Source organism: Trichomycterus rosablanca, chromosome 7 (genome assembly GCF_030014385.1).
Source record: "Trichomycterus rosablanca isolate fTriRos1 chromosome 7, fTriRos1.hap1, whole genome shotgun sequence".
Lineage (NCBI taxonomy): Eukaryota > Metazoa > Chordata > Actinopteri > Siluriformes > Trichomycteridae > Trichomycterus > Trichomycterus rosablanca.
In genome coordinates this window covers 2748343-2767500 of record NC_085994.1, presented here as the reverse complement: position 1 = coordinate 2767500, position 19158 = coordinate 2748343, and the positions used below count along the sequence as shown (strand labels likewise).

The 19158-nt window shown below is 44.2% G+C and overlaps 1 protein-coding gene across 1 annotated transcript; it reads right to left on the bottom strand.

The window, feature by feature from the left end:
- Window positions 1-1599: 1599 nt before the first annotated feature.
- On the bottom strand, window positions 1600-18492 carry dmap1 (DNA methyltransferase 1 associated protein 1). Its single transcript, XM_062998850.1, has 11 exons — window positions 18379-18492; window positions 15714-15812; window positions 15332-15423; window positions 12344-12542; window positions 11475-11633; window positions 10407-10574; window positions 7386-7571; window positions 5660-5731; window positions 3769-3841; window positions 3137-3423; window positions 1600-2241 (listed from the first exon to the last, which is right to left on the bottom strand). Exons 2-11 carry the CDS (start codon window positions 15807-15809, stop codon window positions 2182-2184), a joined length of 1392 nt encoding a protein of 463 aa, XP_062854920.1. The 5' UTR covers window positions 15810-15812; window positions 18379-18492; the 3' UTR covers window positions 1600-2181.
- Between the last annotated feature and the right edge of the window lie 666 nt (window positions 18493-19158).

The following is a 19158-nucleotide window of genomic DNA, read 5'->3' as shown; positions in this document are numbered from 1 at the left end:
CATGGAGGCAATCAGCCTGTGGCACTGCTGAGGTGTTATGGAGGCCCAGGATGCTTCGATAGCGGCCTTAAGCTCATCCAGAGTGTTGGGTCTTGTGTCTCTCAACTTTCTCTTCACAATATCCCACAGATTCTCTATGGGGTTCAGGTCAGGAGAGTTGGCAGGCCAATTGAGCACAGTAATACCATGGTCAGTAAACCATTCACCAGTGGTTTTGGCACTGTGAGCAGGTGCCAGGTCGTGCTGAAAAATGAAATCTTCATCTCCATAAAGCTTTTCAGCAGATGGAAGCATGAAGTGCTCCAAAATCTCCTGATAGCTAGCTGCATTGACCCTGCCCTTGATAAAACACAGTGGACCAACACCAGCAGCTGACATGGCACCCCAGACCATCACTGACTGTGGGTACTTGACACTGGACTTCAGGCATTTTGGCATTTCCTTCTCCCCAGTCTTCCTCCAGACTCTGGCACCTTGATTTCTGAAAACAGTACTTTGGACCACTGAGCAACAGTCCAGTGCTGCTTCTCTGTAGCCCAGGTCAGGCGCTTCTGCCGCTGTTTCTGGTTCAAAAGTGGCTTGACCTGGGGAATGCGGCACCTGTAGCCCATTTCCTGTACACGCCTGTGCACGGTGGCTCTGGATGTTTCTACTCCAGACTCAGTCCACTGCTTCCGCAGGTCCCCCAAGGTCTGGAATCGGCCCTTCTCCACAATCTTCCTCAGGGTCCGGTCACCTCTTCTCGTTGTGCAGCGTTTTCTGCCACACTTTTTCCTTCCCACAGACTTCCCACTGAGGTGCCTTGATACAGCACTCTGGGAACAGCCTATTCGTTCAGAAATTTCTTTCTGTCTTACCCTCTTGCTTGAGGGTGTCAATGATGGCCTTCTGGACAGCAGTCAGGTCGGCAGTCTTACCCATGATTGCAGTTTTGAGTAATGAACCAGGCTGGGAGTTTTTAAAAGCCTCAGGAATCTTTTGCAGGTGTTTAGAGTTAATTCGTTGATTCAGATGATTAGGTTAATAGCTCGTTTAGAGAACCTTTTCATGATATGCTAATTTTTTGAGATAGGAATTTTGGGTTTTCATGAGCTGTACGCCAAAATCATCAGTATTAAAACAATAAAAGACCTGAAATATTTCAGGTGGTGTGCAATGAATCTAAAATATATGAAAGTTTAATTTGTATCATTACATTATGGAAAATAATGAACTTTATCACAATATGCTAATTTTTTGAGAAGGACCTGTATATGGTAAATGGTGCTTTATTCAGTGGACAGACGTGTGTTATGGCACATTCACCTTATTCTAGTACATCTTCTGTTGGTCAGTACTCAACTTCATAGCCAAGTCCTCGGGCATCAATAACTAACCTGTCAGCGGTTTTCGTCTTGTCCCTCCTCTGACCGCCGTCTGTGGGTACTCAACACGGCTTGGTTTCAGAGATGCTTAAACCCAGTCGACCCTGATTTAAGGTCTTTATGCTGCTCAGATCTGCTGCATTCAACACACAAACTACGAGGAACCTCAATCAGCCCTAACTGAACATACCGCTCACCTGCGCATTCACATTTCTGGACATCAGGACAAAATCACTGCCAGAAAAAAAGAGATTTATTAGATAATAATTAGCATGGCGGGTATGTGTAGGAACACAGAGGTCGGGCTGTAGAGGGCGCTACAGTCTCATGTGGACGTCGTATAGATGGTTATAAGAGGCACCAGCCGCCCTACAACCCTTGTTCTTCTTCTTGGTAGCGTTCTATAGCCGTTTATACACCGTGTAGCTCCTACAGATGTCTAGTGGGGGTCAGTTTTGAAAGCACTGTGGTTGTAATGTTTTAGCTCTTTTATCTATATTTTTACAGAAGTCAAAGTCATTCTTTATACACTGTTAAATTTATAAACAATGCCATTTGTTCATTATCGACACAATCCTGATTTTGTCCTTTAATATCGTCGATAGAACCGCGTGCCGACATTCGACAGTGACAATGAAACAATAAAAAGTAGATTTAGAACGCTCAGAAACAAAGACACCGTGTTATTAAGGTGACACAGACTGAAAATCCACAACAGTGCCAACAGCACCCCCCGGTGCCGAAACTTCCACCTGCTGAACGAGCGCGAACGATCTCAGACACTCCGCTGTCGTCGCAGTTCCAGTGGAGACGAGGGTCAGGGTTTCTTCATTTTTTTGACGGAGGACGAGCTGGAGGCCGACTCTCGGCGTTTGCGCTGTGGAGGAGAGAGTTCGGCGTTAGAGCGGATTCACATGATAAGCATAACATTATGACCACCTTCCTCATATTGTCTTGGTCCCACTTTTGCTGCCAAAACAGCCCTGACCCTTCGAGGCAGCCTTCGCTCCCCACATGCATCGATGAGCCCTGGGCGCCCATGACCCTGTCGCCGGTTTACCACTGTTCCTTCCTGGGACCAATTTTGATAGATACTGACCACTGCAGACCGGGACACACCCCACAAGAGCTGCAGTTTTGGAGATGCTCTGACCCAGTCGTCTAGCCGTCACAATTTTCGCTCGGATCCTCACGCTCGCCTATTTTTCCTGCTTCTAACATCAACTTTGAGGATAAAATGTTCACTTGCTGCTTAATATATGTGATTTGTGTAAATCCTATTTATTTAAAGTTTCCTCCAGGCCACCCAAAGAGGACGGGGGTCCCTGCTGAGTCTGGTTCCTCTCAAGGTTTCTTCCTGTAATTTTAAGGGAGTTTTTCCTTGCTACTGTCGCCCTCGGCTGCTCAATAGGGGTTTTGTGTCTGTTGGTCCTGGATTTTGTAAAGTTGCTTTGAGACAATGTTCATTGTAAAAAGCCTTATATAAATAAATTTGACTTATCTTGACATTGGTTGCTCTGCGTTCGTCGGCCATATGTATCATATTTTGTGAGAAAAGTCGTGCCGCACTGAATGCTGGGATTGCCTTCAGCGCTGAGGCGGCGTCGGACGCTCCCTCGTTATTCAGTCAGATCATCACTCAGAATCAAGGCGCCTCATAGGAGCATTTTAAAGGATCTAAGAATTTAGACACGCCCTCTTCTCGGGAGTGTAGGATGAGGTTTTCACACAGACCCCACGAGTGACTTTCGCTTGTGTGAAATCCTCCTTACCGAGTTGGGCGTGAGTGGCGCTCCCACCACGTCGATGATGTGCTCCTTGGGTTCGGTTTTGATGTCGTCCGCGCCGATCCAGCTATGTCCGTCCGGGCCGGCCGCGCCTTCGCCGTGAGGCGTCGCGGCGCCCCCGGCCTTCAGCAGGGCGTCGTATCGGTGCCTCAGCATCTGCTGCTCGTACTCACAGTTACTGTGGGCCTGCTTGAGCTCGTACACCAGCACCAGGTCACTGCGCAGCTCGTTAAACATCTGCACCATCTCCTCGGTGGGCATGGGGTTCAGATCTGGAACACACACACACACTAGAATCAGGTACTGGCATGTGCTAATCACTAGACATCTTAACCAATACACACAACTTTGGTCCATATATGCCTTAATTATTTTATAATCTACACTCTCCATACAGATGGACTTTGTAGGTATACAATGCTGAACTGTAGCCCATCTATTGCTCTGTATGCTTTGTCAACCGTGCCTGTGCACCGTTTGTCAAAAAAGAGACCCACAATGGACCATCAGATGTTATTTTGTAGGTGGACCATTCGCAATACTGGAAGGGTGGTGAGTGTAGCAGGTGCAGCAGTGTTGTTGGGATTGTGTGGAATCCACATTGAGGCAGCACTCACCGACTCCTTGCTCCGTGAGTAGCTGCTCGATCGCTTTGATCTTCTTCTGGCCCACTGAGCTCGGTAACTTCATCTGAAACACACACACACACACACACACACACACACACACACACACACACACACACACACACACACACACACACACACACACACACACACACGTCATTAAACCGAATAGAATAAGAAACAACACACACACAAACAAATCAGATCAAGGATCATCATTCAGACGCAAATCTACTGGACAGGCGGCTGTCATGTGCTTCCTCAGTCCTACGTCTCGCCAGACAGTCACTGTTGGACCCCTGAGCTAAATCTAAGCTGATTAATATTGTGAAAGTAAATCTCGGGCCACTTTGATGGACTGGTGCCTGTCTGAATGAGGGGGGAGTTGGATATGTTACAGAAAAGGAGCGGATGCTAGTCGGGATCTCTCCTAGTCCAGTGGGGACGTGTTGCAAGCAGCAGAGGTGATGAGATGAGTGACTGGAAGTGACTAAAGCAGGTGGGTTTAGGAGCAACTGGATTGTCTTTATAAGAAAGTGGAAGCTCTGTGGTTCAGGTGCTGGACTAGTCATCAGAAGGGAGCTGGTTTAAGTCCCACCACTGCCAAACTGTCACTGTTGGACCCCTGAGCAAAGCCCCTGATTCTGCGTGCACTGTGTTTAGTTAGAAATGCAAGCTGATAAATATCGTGAAAGTAAATCTCGGGCCACTTTGACGAAATTGTGCCTGTCTGAATGAGGGGGAGTCGGATATGTTACAGAAAAGGAGCTGACGCTAGTCGGGATCTCTCCTAGTCCGGAGGTGATGAGATGAGTGACTGGAAGTGACTAAAGCAGGTGGGTTTAGGAGCAACCGGATTGTTTCTTATAAGAAAGTGGAAGCTCTGTGGTTAAGGTGCCGGAATATTCATCAGAAAGGAGCTGGTTCAAGTCCCACCACTGCCAAGTCGCTACTGCTGGGCCCTCTGTTGCTTGCATTGTAACTGGTCAAATGTAAAAATGTGCTTCTAATTTGAAAACTGACCGTGAGAACCCCATTTGGACCATACAGGTACAAATAAAACACACCCTGGTTCTACAACAGCTGTTACAGGTTCTAATTCTAATCAAGTTCATGTTCAGAAATGCAGTACAGTGGAACCTCGATTTAACGGACTAAAAGCAAGGCGCACTGGTACGTAAAATCCAATTTTTAAGGGTTTTTTTTCCCCCAGGGGATGCGAAAATATATGAAAACACTTCACTAAGGTTCATAAAAGTGCAAAACATGCACATATGCTCAACAGTAAAATGAACAACATAAATAGATAAGAAAACATATCATGTAAATGTTCTGTACTACTGGGGGTGGTGTTTTTTTTGCTGTAATGATATAGTGGGAACTCAAGAGTCTGAAGCTACTGGAGCAGCGCTGGTACATAACTAAGCACTAGAACTCACAAATTAAGCATAAAACACCTAGAAAAGGCGAGAACAAAGCGAGCCTCCTGGCAAAATAAAGAAAATAAAGCCTATCGCTCATGTAAACAGAGAGACGTGTGGCGACTAGTGGACGATTACTGAACTACTGGTCTTGGTTTGCTTCTTACTGAAATTTTAAACAATCCAGAATTTGTCTGTTAGAAATCCGTTCGTTAAATGTAGGTTCCACTGTATTTGTATTACAAAAAGTACCGATAAAAGAAGTAGGAAAAGCCCCCGAACGATAAAGTCCAATGATCTCCAATCATGAACTGAAAATACCAGTCGGTTCATTTATTTGCAGTAACTACAGGAAGGATTTCAGGTTCTCTTTAATTGCTTGCATTTGCTGAATTTGTTGTTAATAAATCAGGCAAGTATTAAACAGAGCTAATATGAAGGCCAGGCTAACGTCTACTCACCCTCTGGCTTCGTAACGACACTCCTGCTGATTTGAAGTCGGGGAATTTGATTCCTGCAGTTTCTGGTAGTGTCTGGGGAGAAAAAAAAAAAAAATACTTAAGTGAATAATTTCTAGCACTCTTGTTTTATTCACCTTGCAACGTCTAAACAACGACAAATCTTTTAGTCGAGTGAGCAACAGCACTCTTTGTGGGAACCCAGGATGGGCATTGTGTATTTTATTTATTTATTAAGATTTTAACGTCATGTTTTACACTCTTTGGTTACATTCATGACAGGACAGGTAGTTACTCGTTACAACACAAAGTTCATCAGTTCAAGTTTAACATCAAACACAGTCATGGACAATTTTGTATCTCCAGTTCACCTCAATTTCATGTCTTTGGACTGTGGGAGGAAACCGGAGCTCCCGGAGGAAACCCACACAGATACGAGGAGAACATGCAAACTCCACACAGAAAGGACCCGGACCGCCCCACATGGGGATCGAACCCAGGACCTTCTTGCTGTGAGGCGACAGTGCTACCCACCGAGCCACCGTGCCGCCCGCCACCCTGACTGAACATGCGCCAGCAGACGGGTGGGTGAGGGAGGCACAAGGACTAAAACAGGTTCAGCACTAAACATAAAATTAAACTCTGTTTAATAATATTAATTTAATAATTTGACTTCATAATAAACTGTAAACAAGTGCGTTTTTTTCTGGGACAAACACAAAATAAACATACAAACAAAAAAAAAGTCGTCCAGTCTCGACGTACAAACATCTAGACGTCTTCATTCTCTGATTAGGGTCGACTTTTTATTTTTTAGATGAAGTTACAAAAGGTTGTGATACGCAATGATCGTCCAACCCCACAAACGGATAGAAGAAATCTTCTAAAGCTTCTGATTCTACATGTTAAGTTCTCAGCAGTGTTTGTTCTCCTGATCAGATGTTTTATTCTCTTTTTTTCCCCCAATTGTCTCCTCTAATCTAGTCGTATTCAATTACCCTTATTGCGATACGCTTCACCTCTACCGATAGAACCCTCCACTGCCGAGTGAGGAGTTTCGCAACTGACACATGCCCAGTCTTTTCCCCTGCCTGAGGCGAGTTCATATGCGGATCAGCCTTGTGCACGGAGAGCCACACCCTGATCAGCATTATTCCTCTACTCTCCGCAGGCGCCATCGATCATCCAGCAGAGGTCATAATTGCACCAGCTATGAGGAACCCTGGTCCGGCTTACCCACCCTGTGAACAACAAGCCAATCGTTGTTCTTATAGCCGCCCAGACCAGCCGGATGGCAGAGAGATTCGATACGACGTATTCGAAATCCCAGCTCTGGTGCGCCACCTGATCGGATACTTTTCATAAAGATCAGATAAAGAACCCTGCAGCCTCTATAGGGCGTTTATGGACTGGATCGAGTATCAAGGGTACAAGACATTCAGAAAGAAGAGTTCAGAGGTCAGCTGGCGCTGCAGTTTAACCTCTTTGATAGGTTTCCTGGCCTAATAGCTCGACTCAAGAGGAACCCTGTCAGATCCTATGTTGCTGGTACAAGTAGCGGAGGAACTCATGAGCCGTCTCACCGTCACCTCTCAGTAAGGAATCAACCGCTGACTGGTGAGGGTCAGTCTGCAGCTCTCCTCGGCCAGTGTGTGGTGATATGAGGAGCAGAGGAATTGGAACAGGGACTTACAAGATAAGGATAAAAGGAACAAAAATAAAACGTCACCGGTTTCTCTGCTTCTCGTTTCTGCACGGGTTTCTTCTTGGTGTTCTTGCGGTCGGCCCGGCGCATCTCTGTGGTGCTGTCGGCCGCCGTGATGAGCTTCTGAAGGTCCTGGGCTTTCTTCTCGCGCTCCCTCTTCCTGGTCTCGATCTTCCTGAGCTCCTGTATCAGGTACTCCTCCTCCGCCACCTGCGAGACGAGCAGGAAGAGCTCAGAGTCAAATGATGCCAAAAACATGCAGGAACATAATCATCACTGAGAACGCTGTCTGTATCTGTATGAATCTCACTGCTGCCACACAGTCAGATCTGCGCCTCCTCCCATTTTACCTAATTTCCCACTTTTCCTCCCAATCTAGTCATATCCAATTCCCCAGGCCCATCTCCTCTACTGCTTCGGACTTCAGCTCTGACGTAGGAGAGGCGTACCAAATACACACCCCCTCTGACATGTCTGCTGTAGCCAAGCACTTCTTTTCACCTGTATGCAGTGTGTCCATTATTCACTATTTCTACACAAGCACCTTTAGCGCCTCTTGATGACTCCCAGATCAGACCAGGTGTTGTCCTGGATAACCAGCTGACCTTCTCTTCTCATGTAGCCAACATGACAAGATGGTGCAGGTTCCTCCTCTACAACATCAGGAAGATTCGACCATTTCTCTCCATGGAAGCTACTCAGATTCTCATGCAGTCACTTGTAATCTCACGGCTGGACGACTGCAACTCCCTCCTGGCAGGAGCTCCTATGTCCACTATTAAACCCTTGCAGCGCATTCAAAATGCAGCTGCCCGTCTGGTTTTTAACCGACTTAAACACTGCCACATCACCCCACTGCTGCCACATCATCACCCCACTGCTGCCTCATCATCACCCCACTGCTGCCTCATCATCACCCCACTGCTGCCTCATCATCACCCCACTGCTGCCTCATCATCACCCCACTGCTGCCACATTTTCACCCCACTGCTGCCTCAACATCAGCCCACTGCTGCCTCATCATCACCCCACTGCTGCCTCATCATCACCCCACTGCTGCCTCATCATCACCCCACTGCTGCCTCATCATCAGCCCACTGCTGCCTCATCATCACCCCACTGCTGCCTCATCATCACCCCACTGCTGCCTCATCATCACCCCACTGCTGCCTCATCATCAGCCCACTGCTGCCTCATCATCAGCCCACTGCTGCCTCATCATCACCCCACTGCTGCCTCATCATCAGCCCACTGCTGCCTCATCATCAGCCCACTGCTGCCACATCATCACCCCACTGCTGCCTCATCATCACCCCACTGCTGTCTCATCATCACCCCACTGCTGTCTCATCATCACCCCACTGCTGCCTCATCATCAGCCCACTGCTGCCTCATCATCAGCCCACTGCTGCCTCATCATCAGCCCACTGCTGCCTCATCATCACCCCACTGCTGCCTCATCATCAGCCCACTGCTGCCTCATCATCAGCCCACTGCTGCCACATCATCACCCCACTGCTGCCTCATCATCACCCCACTGCTGCCTCATCATCACCCCACTCTTGCTGTCTTTAAAAAACGATTAAAAACCTTCATCACCTTTTTACTAAACACTTAAGCTGACTTGTACTTACTTAAGAAACAAATACCCACTTTGGTTCTATCAGGTTTTAGCAGATGTGTTCTTGGGCTGTTGTTTTACTTAAACTAGAGTGAGGACATGTTTACTGTGGAAGCTCTTCTGTAAGTCGCTCTGGATAAAAGCGTCTGCTAAATGCCGAAAATGTAAATGTTTAGCCAGCCAGCAAAGGCCAGAATCTCTTCAACCCTCCCTAACTCAGTCATAGCCAATTGTGTCTGTCTAGGTGCATGGATGGATGATAGCAGAACAGATTTGGACCTTGAGAGCTCGAGGTCTCAGCAGTGGTAGGCAAGTGTGTTGGAAGCACCATAGTCTTCCAACACTATCGATTCATAAAGATCTCAATGTCTGAGGCTTATGTGTGTATCTGGCTCATGAGGTCAGTCTGCCCTCTAGTGGATTGTTAACAATCCTCCACAAATAGCCAAGGTACAGAAGCTCATCTCTCCACTTAGAGGAGAAAAAAGCATTAAATGTGTTTATTATTTACCTGAAATGTTTGGACTTTTTATACTTAAACACTTTTTTATATATCATTTTGACATTTAATACTGTATTAAAATGTAGACTTTCAATTTCCCACTCCTACAGGTGGAAGCAATAAGCCTCCCAGGCAGGGGTGATTTAATGCATGGGCTTACCTGGGCTTCAGCCCAGGGGCCCCGAATAATCGAGGGCCCTGGATTGGCTGTTTTATTTTTTTATTTATTTTCTTAGTTATTTTGGTTAATAAGAATGGGGAAGCTTACAAACCAATGATTTATTCATATTTCTGACTGTTGATTGGCCAGATAAACTCTTAACGAGCTGCTGTAATTCTGATTGGTGGTTTCAGTTAAGCAACATGAACGTAAGAGCTAGCGCGTTATACTCCACTCTGCCAGTCACAAACGCCAGCGGGGAGCGGTCTTTTTCCAAACTTGCAATAGTTAAAAATAAACTGCGATCTGCTATGCACCAAGAAAGAGTGAGCCACTTGACTCCGATGTCTATTGAGAGTGACATTTTGAAAAATCTGGACTTTAAGGACATTATTAGAGACTTTTCATTCCAGAAAAGTAGAAGAAAAGACTTCTAAAAGGTAAGCTCAGATGTTTTCTATTTTTCATGTTAGAACTGCACTGTTCAGTCTTGTCGCGTGTGTTGTGAAATGATGAGACTGTAGACCTGGGTACTGGGTTCCTGATTCCATATTTACATTTTATTGAATCTGCATTTAATGTTTTGACCTGTTGATTGTTGTCTGTGTGTCCTTACTATGGTTTGGGTAACATGGTTCGGAAGGAACTCTGTTGTCTTGCGTTGTGTACTGATTTTATGAAAACTATACGTGGGGGGCCAACAACCAGCCGTAGCCCCCTGGCCCACAGGCAGGTTAAATCGCCTCTGCTCCCAGGTCTCACCTGTTCAGGTGTGCGGTTGAAGAGCCTCTCCAGCTGGTCCTTCCTGCGTCTCTCGTGTCCCGCGTCGAAGACGTATATTTTAGGCTCGGTCCCGGTGGCGGCTCGGACCTTCGTCAGCTTTCCGCAGATGTTATAGTAGCGTTCCTTCAGGTCCTCCACGGAACGTTTCTGAGGAACAGATTATAAAAGTTTAGAGGACTACAATACAAGTCAAATCACTGTACATAGCTTACTATAACATTAATGGAAGATCTGGGTAGGTGGAACTGTTTGAAAAGATGCTTTGAGGCAACATGGGGTCAGAAGAGTGATACAGGTATGGTGAAAAAAAACCACATGCCGTTAGGAAGTATTTTGATCATTTGGGTTGCACAGTGGCCTAATGTGCTCGTCCATCACCACTGGAACCTGCTTATTTATTTATTTATTTGGGTTTTTACACCCTGTTACCACATATGTGTCATTTAATGGAAAACCAGGTATTTTGTTTTGTCCGTTTATTGTACTTTGGTCTATTTTATATGTTCATTTTCCTGGCCGCAAGGTAGGTTAAAACTGTTCTTGTGTTGTCTTGTGTAAGAGTTTCCACTGGGATCCGATTCAGAATCTCAGCCGTGCAGGTCAACCACCCGGGTGGCCACACACAGGCACATTTGGCTAAGCCTGTAGGGAAGGAAAAGGTAAAAAATGTATGACTTCAGCACAATAGTGGCCTCTGCTGTCTGTTTAAGGCGGCTGTATAGCAATGGATGATCTGATAAAGGTGAGCATAGCATTTCTCTTTGAAGGGCAGGTGAGTAGATGCTGCCGGCTAAGGGTACATGATAGTCTGAGCACTCCTTAGCCAGTGCATTGGGGGGGGGGGGTTATTTATTAAAAGTTATTTATATTGACATAATTTTTTTATTTATTTGGATTTTAATGCCATGTTTAACACGTTTGTGTCATTTTATGGCAAGGTAGCTATTATGTTTCTGCCTGCTTATTTATTTTGTCTTTATAATTTGGTATATTTTATATTTTTATGCTTATTTTTATGGCTTAAAGTTCTATAAATGAGCCGATTACTCTGTACTGCTGGTGGTCGTAGCGGTCGTGGATGACGATGAAGCGCAGGTCGAAGCGCTTGCACAGGTCAAACAGGTGATCCGTCTCTCCTTTAGTCCAGCCGTCATCGTGCAGGTACATCTGATACTCCTGCTCCGAGTACACCGGAATCTGCACCGCCTGAGGGGAAGCAGAAACATTCACACGGATAAAGTCAGACCCATTAAAGAGACACATTTAAAGCGTCTCCGTCTGATATCTGTACTCTACTGCATTAAGCTGTACGTTTAATAGTAGGTTGATGCGGTTTGAGACACAGCCAGGAAATCCTGCAGATGTCAGTTTAGTGTGAACAGTGCAGTAGTAGAACAGGACGTGTCTGTATCTAAATCTTTAACTTTATATACAAAGGAATTAGAAGATATTCAGACCCCTTGATTTCTAGCACACAGTGTTGAGGATTAGATTTGTAATGGATATATTTACCACCAACAATTTTTACTTATTGTTCTAGAACAGGGTTTTTGAAACGTTCCAGGCAGCACAAACACTGCATCAATATGAAATAAACTTAATTCATAAGAATGGTGCAAACTGGTCCTACTGTGGTTTACAAGATGTAACATACAGCCTCCACAAGGGGGCGTAAACGGACAAGTTCATTTTGTGTCTATAAGCCTGTAAAAATTTGTTTATTTAATTATTAGTATTTTTCTCTGCGGCCCAGAGAAACTTTAACAGGCACGTAAACATGAACTAAACTATACAAGAAGCCCTTGTGGAGGCTTTATGTTACAATCTTGTAATCCGCAGTGGGACCAGATCTCCGCCAAGTTTGAAAAACCCTGCTCTAGTCCACACCACAATCCTGCCGTCTCTCTCCCTCTCACCTTGTTGAAGCGAGCGAACGGGTAATCCTTGCCCTCCTCCACCGCTCGTCTCCAGTGGTGGAAGATGGCTCCGTCCTTCCTGGCCGGGTTGGTGAAGGGCATCCACTTCCACGGTCGAACTTTCTTACAGCCCAGCTTAGCTTTCACCGTGCGGTAACCCTGAGTGGTGTCGCTGGGTAACAGAGGAGGGGCGTCCCTGCTGGAAGACACACACAAACATGGAATAAATATACTTCATAATAACACAAGTGGTCTGTTCATGTTTACAGACTCGTATAGAGAAAACTCCACGGGTTAGAGGCCGAACTAAAACAAAAACTACCCAGTGGATTGATATTATCTAAACCAGGGGTTTTCAACCTGTGGGGCCCTGTCCTGGGGAAGGGGGGCGTGGCATTACGAGATTTTATTTTACTTCTAAAACTTAAGCAATTCGTGTTTCATCCACAGGAGGCATATTTGATTAGTCTTGCTGACCACGCACACACGCACGTTTAATGTTATCCATCCATCCGCTTATCTTCCATGGGGCTTAGTTACTCGGCTCCGCACCTTCGGAACTCTTTCCCTCCTGACATCCGTGCTATTAACTCTCACTATCTTCAAGTCTCGTCTTAAAACTTACATTTTTGAATGTGCCTATCCTTAATGTACTGTTATTGATTATGTTAATCTGTATCGTAAGGCGTCCTTGAGTGTCTAGAAAGGCGCCCTTAAATAAAATGTATTATTATTATTATTATTATTATCCAGTTCAGTCTGAAAAAACCTTAAAAATAGAGCTAACAGTGAAGATAAATCATGTGTGTGCGTCTTTAAGAGAGGTGTATAGTGGGAGATGCTCTGTTCACAGTATCGATATAAGTGAGTCAGGAGTCGATTCATTTTAAGTGAAGAAGTTTCTTTTCTCCGTTATAAGATAAGATAATACTTTATTGATCCCCTTAGGAAAATTATTTGTTACAGCAGTATAAAGCTAGGAAAAAAAATTGCACACATAGTATCATAATATCCCCTTTAAGAATAGGTGATGTACATATATTAATGGAAAAAAATATAGTATATACATTAGAAATATGAAGAATATATTACGTATTGCATTTATTGTTATCTCTCCGTGTTTACTGTTATTAATGAATGTTGAGGTTTTAAATAAACACCAGATACTGGAACATTTAGTGTGACTCGCTTACCTTGAAAAGCTCAGGCTTAATTAAACTGCTATTACCACAGAGCGGTAACCGAGTCGGACTCGTTCTGCCTGTGGAGCTAAACGTTTTCTGTCAGTCAGAGCAGATGATCCTGAACTAACCAACTTAGCTAAGGATGAACTTTTGCCTTTGCTTGGTTCTGTGAAGTAACGTTTTCTGCCCTCACCTACATCAAAAGCAAGAACCGCTCACGATTTACGAAAGTGAACCACGAATTTAAATAATGTGCTCATAGAAGAGGCTCAGATGGGGTCGGGCGGTATTATCTTGATGAAGTAAATATTTTCAGTCAGCAAAATTGCATCGTATGCATGATGTGCACAACGTTAATTATGTTATTGTAGCTTGTCAAGAGCTTTCGCAATGGTTTCTGTTAGAGATGGGACGATCGATCGGCTACGAATCGGTATCGGCCGATTTTTAATCAAAATATGCTATCGGCGATCGGCGATATTTCCTAAAAGTAGCCGATCCGATCGTGTGATATATAAAGACCACGTTAAGTTAACAGCTCAGTGGATCGATCCAGACTTTGAGCTACGAAGCACCAACCATCACATCACCATTCATCAACCATCGTACAGAAACCATCGTGAAAGCTCTTCATGACCTAAAATAACATCATTAACGTTGTGCATCATACATACGATGTAATTTTGCTGATTGTAATATTTACTTTAAAAAGATAATTCAACCCGGTCACATCTGAGTCGATTCTATCAGCACGTTATATAAACTCCTGGTTCACTTTGGTAAATCGTAAGCGGTTCTTACTTGTGATGTAGATGAGAACAGAAAACGTTACAGAGCCAATCAGAGGCAAAAGTTTATTCATTACCAAATTCGTTAGTTCAGGATCATCTGCTGAACTTTTAGAAAACTTTTAGCTCCTTAGACGGAACGAGTCTGACTCGGTTACAGATCTGTGGTAATAGCAGTTTAATGAAGCTTTTTAATGTAAGAGAGTCACACAGAATGTTCTGTAGTAGTTGGTGTTTATTTAAAACCACGACATTTAATTAATAACAGTAAACACGGAGAGATAACCGAGAAAAGAAACTTACGCTTCACATAAAAACGAATCAACTCATGAATCAATGAATCACTTATAGCGATACTGTGAACTCTGCGTCTCTGTAACTGCGTCTCTTCTAAAGGCACAAACACACACACACACGCTGCTCCGGTTTATCTTTACTGTGAGCCTCTTTTTAAGTTTATTTACTGCTAATCCCCCCCCCCCCCCACACACACACACACACACCCGATCGGAATCGGCTATCGGCCGATGTCCCTGAAAGGAGATCGGAGATCGGAATCTGTGCCAAAAACCCCGATCGGTCCATCTCTAGTTTCTGTGCGACGGTTGACGGGGGTCGAGGTGCAAGTTTACGGAGGGTGGGTGGAGGGGCGCAAGTTTGCGGTCGGCACACGGAGGGGGGCGCATGTCCAAAAAGGCTGAAAACCCCTGATCTAAACGACAGAATGGTTATGCATTGAAAACACAACCGCTGATGCTGATCAGTGTGTGTGTTTGTTTGGATTTTAACACCATGTTTGTGCCATTTCTTGGCGAGACCGGTATTATGTTCGAGTCTGATTATTGTATCCGGCGTAAATTCATGTTTACATCAGTAGAAATACAAGTTCTGATTAGCATCTTATAATAATAATAACAACAAAATGCTGGACTGTGTCTATGGTAATTTGTCCCTGCTTGTGAGCTGCACAGCTTCCATTCCAACTAAGGGCTGAAGGTAAAAGGCAGCGTTCCTACTTTTTGTCGGAGTAGAGCAGAGCGTAGACCTCACGGTGCATTCCCTCCGGTCTCTTGAAGGTCAGGGTCTCTGGGTTCTTCTTCACCTTTTTCTGTAAGCACATGGTGTAGGGTACAAATGAGTTAAGACCTACATATGAGGATGGCCAACCATGTCTGTGTAGATGTCTGGCCAGCAGATAGCACCGCTCAGATTCAAACCCAGAAAGACCACAGTGCCACATTCAACCTTCCCTCCCTCAGACATGTCTAACTCTTATCTGTCTCTGTCTGCTAGGTTTGCTAAGAGCTTGAGCACTCAGCAGTGATGAGCTAGCGCATCAGACCACTGTGTGTAAATACTGAAGGTGTGGGTGTTGCAGATTACTGCCGAGGCTTTCACCTTGTCCGAGTTGATGAAGTCCTTCTTGCTGATGGGTCCGGCATCATCTCCTCCAGCCAGCTCCAGAATATCTCTCACATCAGCACCGGTCGTCATGGTCTGTGTACACAAACAAATGCAACCATTAACTAAGCAACGCAGCGACTGTAAGCTCAACGCCATCGTTAGCATCCGAAAGCCTTGCAGCTGTAACTGCTACCAAAGGGGCTTCAACAAAATATTAAATAAATATTAGAAAAGCTCTAAAACGTTTCTCTTCTTCATCATGGTTGATTAAGTGGCAAACAACGGCAGTTCTATCTATATAAATTAAATCTATTTAAATTAAATTCGGCCAAGCTTTCTACTACGAGGAATGAACAGTAGCAGCTCAGTGATTAAGGTAGTGCATTCGTCATTACAAGGTTGCTCATTCAAGGCCCACCACCAACAACAGCCACTGTTGGGCCCCTGAACAAGACCTTCAATCCTCAACCCAAATACTTTGGATAGGTTTTCAGTCAGGTTTCTAAGTTGCTTTACTGTTGGGTCCTTGAGCAAGGCCCTTAACCCTGTCTGCTCCAGGGGTGCCGTAAGGTGGCTGACCCAAGCTCTGACCCCAGCTCCCAAAACAAGCTGGGATACGCGAAGAAAGAATTTTATTGTACTGTACATGTATACATGACAAATAAAGTATATCTTCTTCTTCTATAAAAGTGGCCACTTAATGCCATAAATATAAATAATGTAAAATATTAACTGGTGGAGACAGTGTTTGTGTGTTTGTTTGTTTGTTTGTTTGTTTGTTTGTTCGTTTGTTTATTAGGACAGGTAGTTACTCATTACACAAAGTTCATCAGTTCACAAGTTTATGGACAATTTAGTGTCTCCAAGGACATGTCTTTGGACAGTGGGAGGAAACCGGAGCACCCGAAGGAAATCCACGCAGACACGGGGAGAACATGCAAACTCCACACAGAAAGGACCCGGACCGCCCCACCTGGGGATCGAACAAAGGACCTTCATGCTGTGAGGAGACAGTGCTACCCACCGAGCCACCGTGCCGCCCCGCGACTTACAGTATTGTAACAGTATACTGTCTAAGCAATTGAGCGTTAAGGGCCTTGCTTAAGGGCCCAACAGTGGCAACCTGGCAACCAACAGCCTTTTGATTACTGGTCCAGTGCCTTAACCACTAGGCTACAACTCCCCTAGAATACAAATGCAATTTGAACCTGGGTACATGCCTGCCAGCGAGGGCATGATGTCTTATTCCAGAATCCTATTAGTGTGTGTGTCCATATACTTTAGGTCATACACCGATCAGCCATAACATTAAAACCACCTCCTTGTTTCTACACTCACTGTCCATTTTATCAGCTCCACTTACCATATAGAAGCACTTTGTAGTTCTACAATTACTGACTGTAGTCCATCTGTTTCTCTGCATGCTTTGTTAGCCCCCTTTCATGCTGTTCTTCAATGGTCAGGACCCCCACAGGACCACCACAGAGCAGGTATTATTTAGGATTATTGGATTATTCTCAGCACTGCAGTGACACTGACATGACTTTACATCTACAAGGTGGACCGACTAGGTAGGAGTGTCTAATAGAGTGGACAGTGAGTGGACACGGTGTTTAAAAACTCCAGCAGCGCTGCTGTGTCCGATCCACTAATACCAGCACAACACACACTAACACACCACCACCATGTCAGTGTCACTGCAGTGCTGAGAATGATCCACCACCTAAATAATACCTGCACTGTGGTGGTCCTGTGGGGGTCCTGACCATTGAAGAACAGCATGAAAGGGGGCTAACAAAGCATGCAGAGAAACAGATGGACTACAGTCAGTAATTGTAGAACTACAAAGTGCTTCTATATGGTAAGTGGAGCTGATAAAATGGACAGTGAGTGTAGAAACAAGGAGGTGGTTTTAATGTTATGGCTGAAGTTAAAAACGCATCTGCTTAAAAATACTGGTAATAATAATAATACAGGTGTTATTAGTAGAGCAGATTCGAAGATAATGGTTTAAATCTACACACTATTTTTACATTTACATTTTCGGCTTTTATCCAAAGCGACTTACAGTACTGTGACAGTATATTGTCTAAGTAATTGAGGGTTAAGAGCCTTGCTCAAGGGCCCAACAGTAGTAATCTGGTAGTGGTGGGGCTTGAACCAGCAACCTTTCGATTACTAGTCCAGTACCTTGAGCACTAGGCTACTACTACCCTACTTGGTACACTAGAACTGACTATAGCATCATATGGCTCAATACTCGATTATACCAAATACCAAATGTTTAAGTCAACACTCAATAATCCACACAATATTTAACTCAACACTGGAGTATTAGTGCTGGAAAAAATAATAAATCCTATACAGTATTCAATACTGCACATTTACCCAAATGTTTAATACACAACAATAAATGCATTATACTCAGTAATACATACTTGACAAATAATTCAATAGGTAATGCTTAATACCCTCTAATCTACTTAATACTCGAGTAAACATTCACTATTATACTCAATTCTACATAACCCACTAAATACTGAACACCGCTAGCATAGTTAGCTCCCATGCTAATCAGCGGGAAATACACATTTACATTTTTAACACCTGACACTTTAATATTATATAAAATAATGATTATAATAATTATTGTGCTTACCAGTCCGGCGTTCCTCTGCTGTTATTCAAATGTTATAAATAATACAAGTTTTATCATGAATTCAGTTCCTCTGCTAACATGCTAAAATGCTAAAATGCTAACTGCACCGTTGTTTAACACGCCGTACAAAACATCCAGCGTCCAAAGGACCCTTGGCTTAGGCGACCCTCAGATTTGCCTGATCAAAAATCACTGACGCGATGTTGAAAAGAAAAACAAACAAAAGTAGAAGAAAACTATAATTTTAATCATTAATAATAATTGTAATGATTAATAATAATGTCTGACTTTTAACTGAAAAGTTACTGACTTTGATTAACTTATTTACTTTAAGTAGTTTGTTTGTTTATTAAGATTTTTACGTCATGTTTTACACTTTGGTTACAGTCATGACAGAAACGGTAGTTACTCATTACACGAGATTCATCAGTTCACAAGTTTAATATCAAACACAGTAATATCAATTCACCTCACTTGCACCTCTTTGGACTGTGGAAGGAAACCGGAGCACCCGGAGGAAACCCACACAGACATGGGGAGAACATGCAAACTCCACATAGAAAGGACCCGGACCGCCCCGCCTGGGGATCGAACCCAGGACCTTCTTGCTGCTGCGAGGCGACAGTGCTACCCACCGAGCCACCGTGCCGCCCTACTTTCAGTAGAAGTAAAATGTAACAGTTCTGAAATTAAACATGAAATAAAAAAACACTTGTAAAGCAATTATATACATGATCTAAACATATTAATGCTTGTTTTATGAAATTAAAATAAATATCA